The 13,234-nt window shown below is 37.3% G+C and overlaps 1 protein-coding gene across 1 annotated transcript; it reads left to right on the top strand.

The window, feature by feature from the left end:
• Nucleotides 1-522: 522 nt before the first annotated feature.
• LOC137220582 (putative uncharacterized protein MSANTD5) lies at nt 523-3,700 on the top strand. Its single transcript, XM_067730030.1, has 4 exons — nt 523-662; nt 2,223-2,307; nt 2,816-3,121; nt 3,459-3,700. The coding sequence occupies exons 1-4, from the start codon at nt 657-659 to the stop codon at nt 3,698-3,700; spliced, it is 639 nt and encodes a 212-aa protein (XP_067586131.1). The 5' UTR covers nt 523-656.
• The last annotated feature ends 9,534 nt before the right edge of the window (nt 3,701-13,234 follow it).

Below are 13,234 nucleotides of genomic sequence, written 5' to 3'. Positions count from 1 at the left end.
AAGCTCTGTTCTCCCCCTCTCCTCCCCTCCCTAAACCCTTCTTTCAAATTAAGTCCTTCATAAAGTGTCCCACATGCATCTCTAGAATTTGTGACCACCCTCACCAGCTGAGGCCTGGGCTCTTCCCCTAACCCTCCACTGAAACCACCCTCTACATGACACACATAGTCCTTGAGCCAAACCCAAAGGGCTTCCCTAACCCTTAGCTCTAACTCACAGAGGGGAGGGTGGTTCATTTGTAGGAATGTCACAAACTCTCACTTTGCCTTTGAGGACACTGGAGCCTAGAGATCCTTGGAATCAATAATGGAGTTAACCCAGTATTAATCTCTAGTTAATCCTATCCCAGTTATCCAATCAAACTGTATTGTAGGTGCTGCATTAAAGGGATTTTGCAGTTGTAACAAAAGTACTAAATTGGTTTATCTTCAGTTAATCCAAAGAGAGTATACTGGGTGTGTCTGATTCAATCACACCCAAGGTATTTAATAGCTGCTAGACTTCCCAAGAGCTTCAGAGACTACCAGAAGCAGAGAGGACCAGACACATTTCAGGAGACCACCTAATCTCCTGAATTCCAGCAAAGCAGAGTAAGTGCCAGCTCTCTTCAGCTCCTGGATTAGGCCCTGAGGCTGCAGAGAAAACTCAGAATAAAAATGGAGGTAAGTTGGAGGAAACCTGATTCCTGTTTGTTTGTGGGAATATGGTTGGGTTATTTGTCTTTCATTTTATTTCATAAGTACTTTTGCAGTCATTAAAAGTACACCCACAACCTTCTCTGTTCTTTGCAAATATTCACTCGTTTAATCCTCATAGAAAGCCTGATGGAAGGTGTTATGACTATACTCATCTCACAGAGAAGGCACCAAGGCACTGCATGGCAACTACCCTGAACAGGGACCCACAGTTGTAACTTCAAAGCTAGGAATGAGAAGCCGGCACTGTGGTTCTTGGGTTCATGACCTTCACAGATGTTCTGAGCTGCCACTCCCGTGCTTGATGGATGTTTCTCACAAATTTATGGTTTTAATGGGATTATGTGTCTACTTTGATATTTCATTTAGGTAGAGTATTTCTCATCTCTAGAAGTTCCATATAGGCTGCTTATATCTTCCTATTATCTCCTGATGCTACTGCTTCTCCACACTTGATCACAGGGAGTCCGTTTCTAATGACTGCTTTAAAGCCTTTCTCTACTAATTCTGCCACCTGTGTCACTTCTGAGTCTATGGATCAAGTTTCTGCTAGTGACGAATTGTATTCCTGTTTTGTTGCATTCCAGGTGATTCTAAGTGGGAGATCCACATTGTGCATTTTGGAGTGCTAGATATTCTGTGTTCCTTGAACTAATGTTGGACTTTGTTCTGGTGCAGAGAAGGTACTTCAAAACAGTTTGAGCCTTTTGAGGATTGCTTTGAATCTTTGTTAGTTGGGACCAGGACAGGCTTCTGTCTGGATCATTTGGCCACACTACTGAGGCAATACCCTTTCTGAGCAGTCTGTGTCTGAAAACCTTGGATTAGGGTTTTTGGTTTCACTCTGGCTGCTGGGAGCAAAGATTCTTCTTGGTCTGAGTGACCCCAGCAATTTCCCAACCTGCTCTTTTCCAGTGGCTCTTACTCAGTCCAGGCAGTTCCTGCCCACACAGGGCTCATATGTCCTTAGACAGGGGACCTCCCTGTAATCTTCAGAGTTCCCTTCATCTCTCTGTCCCTGTCTGTCTGTCTGTCTCCTGTGCAGCTTCCTCGTCCTGTACTTGCCATTGTGATACAGGATATCCAGCAGCATTCACTCCTCCAAGATTTCAGCCTGGACTCCCAGGCCCTGTCTGGATCCCTCTCCTTGCTCTAAGGTCTGGACACCCTGAGGCACTCTGTGTGGCCCTTGCGGATCCCCTTCACTTGTTTTTTTTCTTTCAAACCACTGTCCTGTGTTCCTGTTGTCCTGTGTCTGAAAACCTTTGGTTCAATAGTTCCTCTGGCTTTCTCCTGGTTCAGTGCCAGGGTGCATAAGAAAGAAATCTGCTTTGTTTTGAAATAACTCATTTGTTAAGAGTTTGCAACTAATATTCTCTGTTATTGCAGAATGTTTTCTAGATCTGTTCTTAAGATTGATTTTTATTTTCATTGCTGTGATTGGATAATTATTTAAGCAATCACAAGTAAGTTTTTAAGAGATTACCTACTGTGTCAATAGTCATCTTTTATTTTATTTTTCATTAGAAAGTGACATTTCAGGCTGAAATTACTAGACACCTCCGGGAAGTAGAGAAGGTAAAAGAAACACAGGGAGAAGAACTGCCCTCAGGTAAGATGTTCTCAGTCATGTTTAATTAGAGAAAACTTTCTATCTCACCTCCTTCAGCTTCCCAGTATGAACTGCTCATCTCAGGCCCCAGGGAGGACAGGGCTTCCTTAGAGTCCTGGGACCTCTCTGTCCCCGCCCCCAGCCCTGGTGACCAGAGGCAGTGAAAGGCCCCATTGGGGGGTGGGAAGTGAACCCCTCTTCAGGAGGCCCTCCCAGGAAGTAAATGAACCATCAAAGCCCTGTCAATAGTCTCTGAAATTAACTTATGCAGCTGGAATAACATCAGGCTCGCAGATGCTTTCCTGACCTGTTCCAGTGACTATGGCTTGGCATTAGGACTCAGGTTGATGATGAATCCCTCAACATCTCATGTTAAATTTTGTCACCTCCCACTAACTGGATAGAGTCATGTTTGGACCTATCAGTGTAGAGGGAGGGTCTCTGAGAAACCCTCAGGTGTGCATGTGAGATATGCCAGAGCATATCTACATCCCTCTCTCCTTTCCAGACCAGTGTGTTAAACCTTGGAGCAACCATGAGATTAGGAGTTTCCTACAAGAATGGGAACTCCTTGAAGGTGAAGAGTTAAAGAAGAATTATCACGTAGCATCAAGAATAATTGCCAGGCATCTCAAGCAAAGGGGCATAAATAAGAGCAGGAGAAAATGTCTCCAGATGCTAATGAACATGCAGGACTTATATTGGACCGTTCATGAAGCCAACCAGAGACCAAGGAGTGAACCCTTGCCATGTCCTTATGGAGAGGCCCTTCACAGGATCCTAGAACACAGAGGGGAGAACAAGGACTTCTCAGGTTTGTCTCTTATATTCATCTTCATGGTTATTTAGTAAGTGGCATCAGCTGGCCCAGACATTGCACTGTCTCCTGAGAAGGGCAGCATGATGGGACTGGTCCCTGCCCACAGGTTACCCCCTTCACACAGCACAAAGAACTTGATGTCCTGAGCATCCACCTGCTCCTCTCTATTTCTCCTCTTTGTCACCAAAACAATGAGGGACTTTACTCATGGCCTGGTTTAGAATAGACATGGCCCCCTGGGCCAGACTAAGTAATAGGCATAGATTCAGGAGGAGGGTAGGGGTGATGTCCTCATGATGTCATCTCTCTCTCTCATGTCCTCCCTGTGCAGAAGTGGCTGATGTCCCACCACCTGAGTACCAGCCCCCTGCGTGTGCCATCCCTGATTGCTTTGAGGAGCTGCTGTGGGCTCCCCCACATATGATCTACATAGAGGATCCTCAGGTACCCAGATGGGAACCCTGGAACATGAACCTTCCACAGTCAAGTCCATGCCTGTTTCCTGCATTTCTCTCCCTACACCCTGGCCCCCAGCAACAGTGGTCAACTCTCTCTGACAATGAGTCAGAGTGAGAACTTACAGCTGGAACCTGAATCCCAGTTTGATTCGAAGGACAGACAATGGACTAGCACAATTCTATACACTCGTGACTTCTTTTTTCCTAGCCCAATGTAATGAGGGAGAAAAATGTGAAAATAAATGACTGTGACCCTCATCCCTTTCTGCCTTGTGCTGGATGCTTGGATGGGACCCAGGATTATAGAGAGTCCAAGGGGCAGGGAGGTGCTCACTTTCCAGGTGACTTGGGACCTGTTAACCTTTCTCTCTACTCTCTCCATCATGCTTCCTGCATGGAGGATCCTTTAACATCAGAGACAACTTAGACACTCAGAGATAATTGTGCTCAATCCTGCCTTCATCATTTCTTAACTGTGTGATAACAGAACTTGTTTAATGTTTCTGAGCCTAAAATTCTTCCCATTAGAATGGAACCTGGTGTTTCTTATGTCAGAAGATAGTTTTAGTATATAAACACACACATGACAAAATCACTTGATGTTCCTTTTTTTTTTAATAAAGGAAACTTTTTATTTTGAGATCACTGTAATTTCACATGTTGTTGTGACAGATAATACAGAGAGGTCTCAGAGAGATCCCTTGTGTCCTTTATTCAGGTTTCCCTCATGGTAACATCTCAGAAAACTAAAGTATAATAACATAACTGGTATATTGACCAGATTCAGCCAAAATACTGAATCACCACAAGAGTCCTCATTTTGCCCTTTTATGGTCACACACATGACCCTCCCACACTCACTCCTTAATTAACTCCTGGCAACCACTAAGATGTGTTCCATTTCTATCTATCTATCTATCATCTATATATCATTTCAAGAATTTATAGAAGTGGAATCATAGAGTATGTAACCTTTGGGGATTGGCTTTTTTCACTCATGATAATCTCAGGATTCACTGAGATTTCTACTGCTGAGTAGTATTCCACTAGATGGATGGATATTGTACCACAGTTTAACCATTCACCCATTGAAGGTCATCTGGATTGTTTCTAGTTTGGAGCTATTTTAAGTAAAGATGTTTTAAACATGCAGGTACAGACTTTGTAACCACAAGTCTGTGTGGGATAAATGGGGTGCAACATTGATATGTATGATAATCACATGCTTAATTTTTTAAAGAAACTGACCATCCAGTTTTCAGATAACCATATCATTTTATGCTCCCACCAGCAATGTATGAATGATTTTGTTTGTTTCCTCACCATTATGTGGTGTCACAATTTATATTTTAGCAGTTCCGACAGTCCTTTAGTGAGTGGCATCAGCAGACCCAGCCCATCATAGTGTACTCTGAGCAGAGCTTAGAATGAAGGGTTTGGCCTCTGCTCATAGGTTTCCCGGCATGTCATCCCAAAGTGGTGATATCTCATTGTGGTCTCAATTTGCAGTCCCTATTGACTAACGACATTGAACATCATTTCATGTGCTTATTTGTCATCTGTATATCCTCTTCAGTGATAGGTCTCTTCATGTTTTTGGTCCATTTTCTAATTGGATTGTTTTCACTCCTATGAATTGAGAGTTATTTATTCTAGTCTACTATGAGATGTGCCTTGTGCAAATATTTTCTCCTTTGTGACTTTTTTTTTTTCTCTGTGAAAGCTCATATGGAGAGGATGAAAAGTTTTAAATTTTGATTAGGTCAAATTTATCAGTTTTCTAATGAGTGATGCTTTTGGTGTCAAACATAAGAACACTTTTCCTAGACCAAGGATTTTCTCCTATATTTTTCAAAAAGTTTTACAGTTTTATATTTGTCCATGATACATTTGAGTTAAATTTTCATTAAGGTGTGAGGTTAGGTCAAGTTCATTTTTGTGTGTGTTGCTATAGATGTCAGTTCCTCCAGCACCATTTTTGAAGAGATTGTCATTTCTCTTTCACTTTTGTCAAAAATTAGGTGGGCAGGGCTTCCCTGGTGGCGCAGTGGTTGAGAGTCCGCCTGCCGATGCAGGGCACACGGGTTCATGCCCCGGTCCGGGAAGATCCCACATGCCGCGGAGTGGTTGGGCCCGTAAGCCATGGCCGCTGAGCCTGCGCGTCCGGCGCCTGTGCTCCGCAACGGGAGAGGCCACAACAGTGAGAGGCCCGCGTACCGCAAAAACAAAAAACAAAACAAAAAAAACAAAAAAAAATTAGGTGGGCATATTTATGTGAGTCTATTAAAGGGTTCTCTACATTGTTCCAATGATATACATGTCTATCACTCTGTCAGTACCACACAGTCTTGATTACTTAGCTGTATAATGAGTTATGAAATCCTGTAAATTGATGCTTTCCACTTTAATCTTTGATTTTCAAATATTGAACCAGTGTTACATCCCTGAAATACACCACTTATTCATCATACAATTCTTTTTACATATCGCTGATTTTAATTTAACAATATTTTGTTAGTGATTTCTGCATTAATATTCAAGAGGGATGCTGTTTTGGAGTTTTCTTTTGTTGTACTGTCTTTGTCTGATTTGGGGATCAAGGTATACTAGTTATATAAAATGAATTGGCAAGTGTTCCCTCCTGTTTTATTTTCTAGAAGATATTGTGTAGAACTGATGTTAAGTCTTTAAATGCTTGATAGAACCCTCCAATGAAACCATCTGAGCCTGGGGATTGATTGATTGATTGATTGATTTCTTTCATCTTTTGAAATTTTAAAATAGTTTTTTCAGTTTCTTTAATAGTATAGGGGTATTTACATTATCTATTTCATATTAGGTGATTTGTGGTAGTCTGTGTGTTTTTTAGGAATTGGTCTATTTCCTCTAAGTTGTCAAGTTTTATGTGTATACAATCATTCACAGTATTCCATTGTTTCCTTTTTGCTATCTACAGGACCTGTAGTCATGTCCCTTCTTTCATTCCTGCTATTGATAATTTGTCTTGTCCCTTTTTTCTTAGTCTTTCTCAAGGTTTGTCTACTTGATCATTTCAAAGAATCAGTTATTTGTTTCATTGACTTTTCTCTATTCTGTTTACAATTTTATTTCTGCTCCTATTATTATTCCCTTCCTTCTGTTTCCTTTGTGTTTGGTTTGCTATTCTTATTCTAGATTCTTGACGTGCTAGATTAGATTATTATTTAAAGACTTTTCCTTTTTTCTAATGAATGAACTTAGCACCATGAATTTTATTTTCACCACTGCTTTCACTGTGTCCCATGAATTTTAATGTGTTGTATTTTTTTATTTCAATTTTTTAAAAATTTCTTTTTAGACTTGTTTTTTGACCCATGGGTTATTTAGAAATGTGTTATTGAGTTTCTAAGAGCTGGAGATATTTATGTTGTCATTGTGTTATTGATTTTCTAGTTTGATTCCATTAAGACCAGAGAACATACTCCATATGATTCAATTTTTAAAATTTGTTGAGGCTTGTTTTATGGCCCAGGAGAGGGTCTGTCTTGCTATATGTTCTGTGGGCACTTGAAAAAAAAGTATATCCTGATGCTGAATGAAGTATTTTATAAATGTTGATAAAGATCCTGTTGTTTGATAAGGTTGTTGAGTTCTATTTCCTTGCAGATTTTCTGCCTAGTTATTCTGCGTTCTAATTATTAAGAGGGATGTCAAAGTGTTCATCTACATTTGTGATTTGTCTGTTTCTCCTTTCAGTTTCTACAAGTGTTTTGCTTCCCATATTTTACAGTTCTGTGCCCTGGTATATACACATTTAGGATTGCTATGCCTTCTTGTTGGATTAACTTTTTTCTTTATGTAATTTCCCTGTGTCTCAAAATATTTTCTTGTTCTTAAGCCTACCTTTTCTGATATTAGTCTCTCCACACTTGCTTTCTTGGATTAATGTTTGCATCTTTTGCTACCCTTGTACTTTCAATCTACTTATATTATTACGTTTGAAGTGAGTTTTTAGTAGACAGCATATATATGGATCATGTTTTTAAATCCACTCTGTCAAACTATCTTTAATTGGTTTGTTTAGACCATTTACATTTAACGTAATTATTGTTAGGACTAAAGCCTGCCATCTTAGTTTTCATGTGTTTGTTCTCTCTATTTTTGTTTCTGTTTTCTTTTTACTACCTTCCTGTGGGCTACTTGAACATATTTTTAGAATGCCATTTCCATTTATTTATAGTTTTTGAGTGTATTTCTCTCTTTATCTTTTTAGTTGCACTAGTATTACATAATATACACAATTTTTCATCGTCTACTGGTGTCACTTTACTTGTTTGAGTGAGGTTTAAAACTTCTCATTTTATGTCCATTTACCCTCTCCTACTTGTAATATAATTATCTTAAAATGTTTTCTTTGCATATATTAGGATCATGTCAGACAGTGTTATAATGTTCACTTCAATCATAATTTTAGAAAACTCAAACCAGAAGAAAGCCTATTGTATTTATCCTCATTTCATTCTCATGAAAGTAAATGTATAGGTTCTCATTCTGTCTTTGTTGGCATAAGTGGGAATGCAGACATGGTTTTTATCTGTATTTGGAGGACTGGAACAGCCATTGTATAAAAATTTTTCTATCTGGAAATACTGCCCCTTCCTTAGTCTTTTGACTAAAATAAAAAGACTTTGTTGGGGATTTTCTTTGGTGTTCATCCATTAGTATTTCTGGGTTGCCAACTTTTTTAGCTCCAACACTGGGATATATGAGGCAAAAAGAAAACCCATAGGGAAGACAATTGTAGCTGTATGATAGGAGAAGTCTTAGGAGAGTCTGGTGTCATTGAAAACAAAACTTATAATAGCATAGTAGCCTTACAAGTGGGGAAGGTGCACTAGGAGAATTCAGTCCTACTCAGTTGATTCTTTCTGAATGTTGTGTGTGTTTCTGTATGCAAACAGATATCTATACATCCACATATATTTACATAAATGATAGATATGTCATAAATTCATATTACTATTCCCAATTCAAATTCAGAGCTACAAGGTATCTATATCATGCCTACATCTCTCTTTTTTTCCCCTAGTGGCTCTATTCCTGGAATTCATAAGGTCCAGAATGCTTTAATGCCTTCAATTATTTCTGTGGACCCTCACTTCCTTACCATTGGAGTCAGCAAAGCTCCTCTCAATTTCACCTCTTCCCAAATTGTTCTGTGACTTTCCAGTGACCACCTTGTGGCTGTTTTGGGGTCACCTCTTCCCTTTTTCTAAAATTCCCCAGACAATCCATTGTTTCCCTCTAGTTTCTCCTTCATAGGCCATGATACAATGCAGGTATTGTGACTGTTAGTGATTTGTCCTCATCTACTTGTAGTTTGGGGCTTGTGTGTTGCCTTGTCATCTAGTTTTATTGTAAATGGTGGCCATGCCTGGTAGGTTTTACTTTCCGGTTGCTCTGGTCTTTTTATGTGACCCTGCTGCCATCTTCCCTGGATCCTCCTCTATATAGTGTTCATTTGCATTAATATTATCATCAGCTTCTTTTGTATGTTGGAGGACCATTTTTCCTTGTCATCTTTCTGATCAAATCTTTGCCCGTTTTTCTATTAGGTTGTTAGCCTTTTTTCTTCTTAACTTTAAAAACTACTCCAATATTTGGAAGATCAGCCATTTTTGAAAAATGAATTGAAAATATTTTTTCTCAGTCTATTTTTTGAGTTTTGACTTTACTTATGGGTAGTTTTTGCTATTCCTAAATAAATTATCTTTATGCAGTTGAGATTATCAGTGTTTCTGTCCGAGCTTTTAAAGTATTTCACTATATATTTTAAACAAGAATGACCACAACACCTGTCACACCTAACAGAAATTAAGAGTATGTCCTTCTTTTGTTCAAATATTAAGTCAATGATCAAATTTTCCTCTGTCTCATAAACAGGTTTCATTTTGTTTTTACATCTTGCCTGTGTGAACCAGAATCCAAAAAATGTTCATATGCTGTAGTTGACATATCCCTTAACCTTCTTTTAACCTATAGGATTCCCTTCAGTTATGGACATAGAAATACTAATACATAATATAAAATCACAGTTATGATTAAATCAATAGGAAAAGGTCAGAGTGGGATAGACTGAAGAATATGTTTAGAATAAACTCACTATTGAAAAATGTGAGTAGGAAAGCTGTGACCAAAAACATCAGTACCATTTTCAGTTGTTATAGAGGCTATCGACCAACTTACATATACTGCATACCAGCTGTGAATGAGCCACTGAACCCAGAATGATGAGAGAACAAAAGACATCTAAGCCCTGGTTCCTGCTAAGACCCTAAAAATCCAGTAGAGTAGATGACATTAAACATTGAAAAGTTCTACAATACTTCAAGAATTAAATGTTTTAAGACCAGGTTAAAAATGTTTAAAATTAAACATTTTAAACATGAATGTCCATAGATCACTGGATCATCTGTCATTTTAGATCATACTTTAGTTTTATCTGGATGTAGACACTATAAGTTCTTTGGAAACAAGAAAATCTAGCCTAAATTCTAATCAAGTAGTCATACCACCTGAGCAAAATAAGTGGTCCATTCACTTGACCTGCATACCACAGTAACTTCTATTCAATAAGTACTCTTGGAACAACCTCCCCATGACTTGCACTGTGCTAGGTGATGAGAATGTAAGAACAGGGCTTGTAATATATTTCTTTCCTTACTCCTGTAAATTGTAATTAGACCAGTAGCCAAGATTTATAAGATAAAACTAGAGACACTGAGTTCTGAGAATTGTCAGAGAAAATAATTAGTCCCTACTGTATACCGACCACCTAGCACAGTGCCTGGCACACAGTAGGGGCTCAGTAAGCATATTGGATGAGTAGATGAGTATATATGTGAGTCTGTGGCAGGGACCTGAACCTTCAAATCCCACTATTTGTATGCAACCCTAGCCTTTGCTTTCTTTGCTTAAATCTCAAAGCACTCTGAAAATATTTTGCAAAAGAATTTGTGTACTACAGACAACTTTAATGCCATTTGAAGTAGTATTGATTCCCTATACCTAGCTGTTATACTTTTTCTCTGGGAAATTTTTAAAATTTTGATTACTCTTTCACAATAATCAGGAAAAGTTGAGATAAGTTACTGGTGGAAACTGTAACAGACTTGCAGGCAATGGTCTGAATGTGGCATGTTGATTAATTTTGTTTGGGCTGTTTTTGTTTGTTTTTTGGTTTGGTGGTGTTGTTATTTTTAAATATCAGATATTAATTTTAGATAATTGTTGGCTTTTGAGTTTTGTGTGCTACTGTGTCCTAATCTTCAATTCAAGAGTATAAAAATATTCTTCTTCAAGGTTTTCTACATTGTCGTGTTTTCATTTTTCTTTCATTTAATTATATATAATGAAATATATGTATATATTATGTGCATTATTTGTATATATGTAAAATATAGTCATGTAGTCATATAATCAGCTTTGGTCAGTTTAGAATTCTAGAATTAAGTTAAAAGTAGTCTACACTTTTTCCCAAATGGATAATCAGGTACAAGAAAGTATTTTTATAAAAGACAGCAACAACATTAGAGTGTTTTTATGCTGAGAAGCAGAAAGTAAATGTAAAGAAGGTAAAGATATTGGAGATGGCATTTACTCTAAGTGCAAAAGGAAGACAAATATTTTGTGCTATTTTTTTATTGTGAAATTTTCCCTACATACACAAAAATAGGTTGTATATCAATAAACCTCAATTACCTAGTTTCAACAATTATATTGGAGGTTTTTAAGAAGGGCAGTGAGAACATGTAATCTATGTTTTAAAACATCCTTTGTGCTGCTGTGTAGAAAATAGATTGTTTAAGAGTGTCAGCAGGCAAACCAGTTATGAGAACCCTGTGGTGTCTATGGGAGGGATAACAGTGAGGTAGATTGGATAACTAGCCATGGGAAGACTCCCTGCAGGACATGCTGATGGAGTGGATGAGGGATGTGAAAGAAGAGGGTGACTCTGTGAGCATGCAGGTAGAGAGTGGTGCCATTGCCGATGTAGGGAGACTGGGGTTCAACACGCATATATCAGTTCCATGAGTCTCCTGGAAAATGTGTGCACTCACTCTGAGATAATTGATCTGAAGTCTCCCAAAGAGGGAGAACCAAGTATTTTTGGTATGAGTTCTATGTAGTTGTAAAAAGGAATGAAGATGATCTTTGTAAATTTCAGTATGATGTCTAGAATATGTTATTAAGTGCAGAACAGTGTGTGAGCAATTCTATCAAAGAAAGAAGGGGACAGAAAAAATATGTATTCCTTTATAAAGGAAAAAAATAAAAACAATATCCATAAGGTGAGGGAAGGAAAAGGATGGAGGGGACAGGAATAGAATCCAGATTTCTCTAAAGGTTGTTTTTATTTATTTTTTTACAGTTTTGACAATAAAATTACAAAAAAATGTTATGTAATTATGAAACAAACAAGTAAAAATGAAAGAAATTTTTAAATCTTTTTTTATTCCTTATTCTTTATCTTTCTTTCTTTTTGAAAACTTAGAATTTCTGAGAGATCTTCAAAGCAAGTTTGACTTTTGTAACTGCTAGATTGGAAAGTATAGTAAATTATTTTAGGAAGGTTTTCAACATAGGTTAAAATACAGGTGATTAACCAGGAAAGAATCACATTCTGTGAATATAATGTTTAATTAATGTTTTGCTAATAATAATTATTAATTAATAATATCATTAACCTAATTTAAATATTATCAATACATATGGATAATAATTATTAATGATATTAATAATTAATATATACTATCATTAATGAATATTATTGATGATGTTTATTAACAATAAATATCATTAATAAATATTATTAATGGATATTAATGATCATTGATAATTATTATTTATTTATTAATAATTAATGATATTGTTAAAATAATTAAAATATTGTCAATGCTAAATATTAATAGATAATATATTTAATAAATATTATTAATAAATAGTTTGCTAATACTAATTATTAATAATTATTACTCTGTAAAATTAACTGTAAGAATACCAACAATAAATCAAACCATTATAGAGGTTTCAGAGGGAAGGGATCCAGAGAACCTCATTAGATAGATGGAGAGGTCAAACAGAGTAAGAGTAGCTACTAGAAAGAGTCAATGAAGTAGTGAGAAAGAACAAAAACGTAGCATTTCAACAAAACTCTGTAAACCTTCATTTTCTTTATGAAGACAGTAAAAACTATCTCATTGGGTTGTTGTGAGGTTTGAATGCAATGATATATTTAAAACTCTCAGCACATGCCTGGCAAACAATGGATCAATGAATAATTGTAGCTGATATTATTAAGGATGGCCTGTGAACTCAGGGAATTAATAAACTTTATGTTGTACACCAGGAATCACCAAATTTTTCTATAAAGGACGAGATTGTAAATATTTTAGGCTTTTCAGGCAATACAATCTATGTTGTAGCTACTTGATTTTGCCCTTGTAGGGGAAAGCACATGCCAACAGTAATAAGTAAATGAGTGCTGCTGTGTACAAGTTTATTCACAAAAGCAGGTGGGATTTGGCCCACAGGACATAGTTTTCAAACCCCTGGTCTACATTCATAATTGAAGGAGATGCTAAATTTCAATTAGAAGTTAGCGCAGACA

Source organism: Pseudorca crassidens, chromosome 3 (genome assembly GCF_039906515.1).
Source record: "Pseudorca crassidens isolate mPseCra1 chromosome 3, mPseCra1.hap1, whole genome shotgun sequence".
NCBI lineage: Eukaryota > Metazoa > Chordata > Mammalia > Artiodactyla > Delphinidae > Pseudorca > Pseudorca crassidens.
The sequence above is the reverse complement of the archived record's forward strand: the minus strand, read 5'-3'. Positions and strand labels throughout refer to the sequence as shown.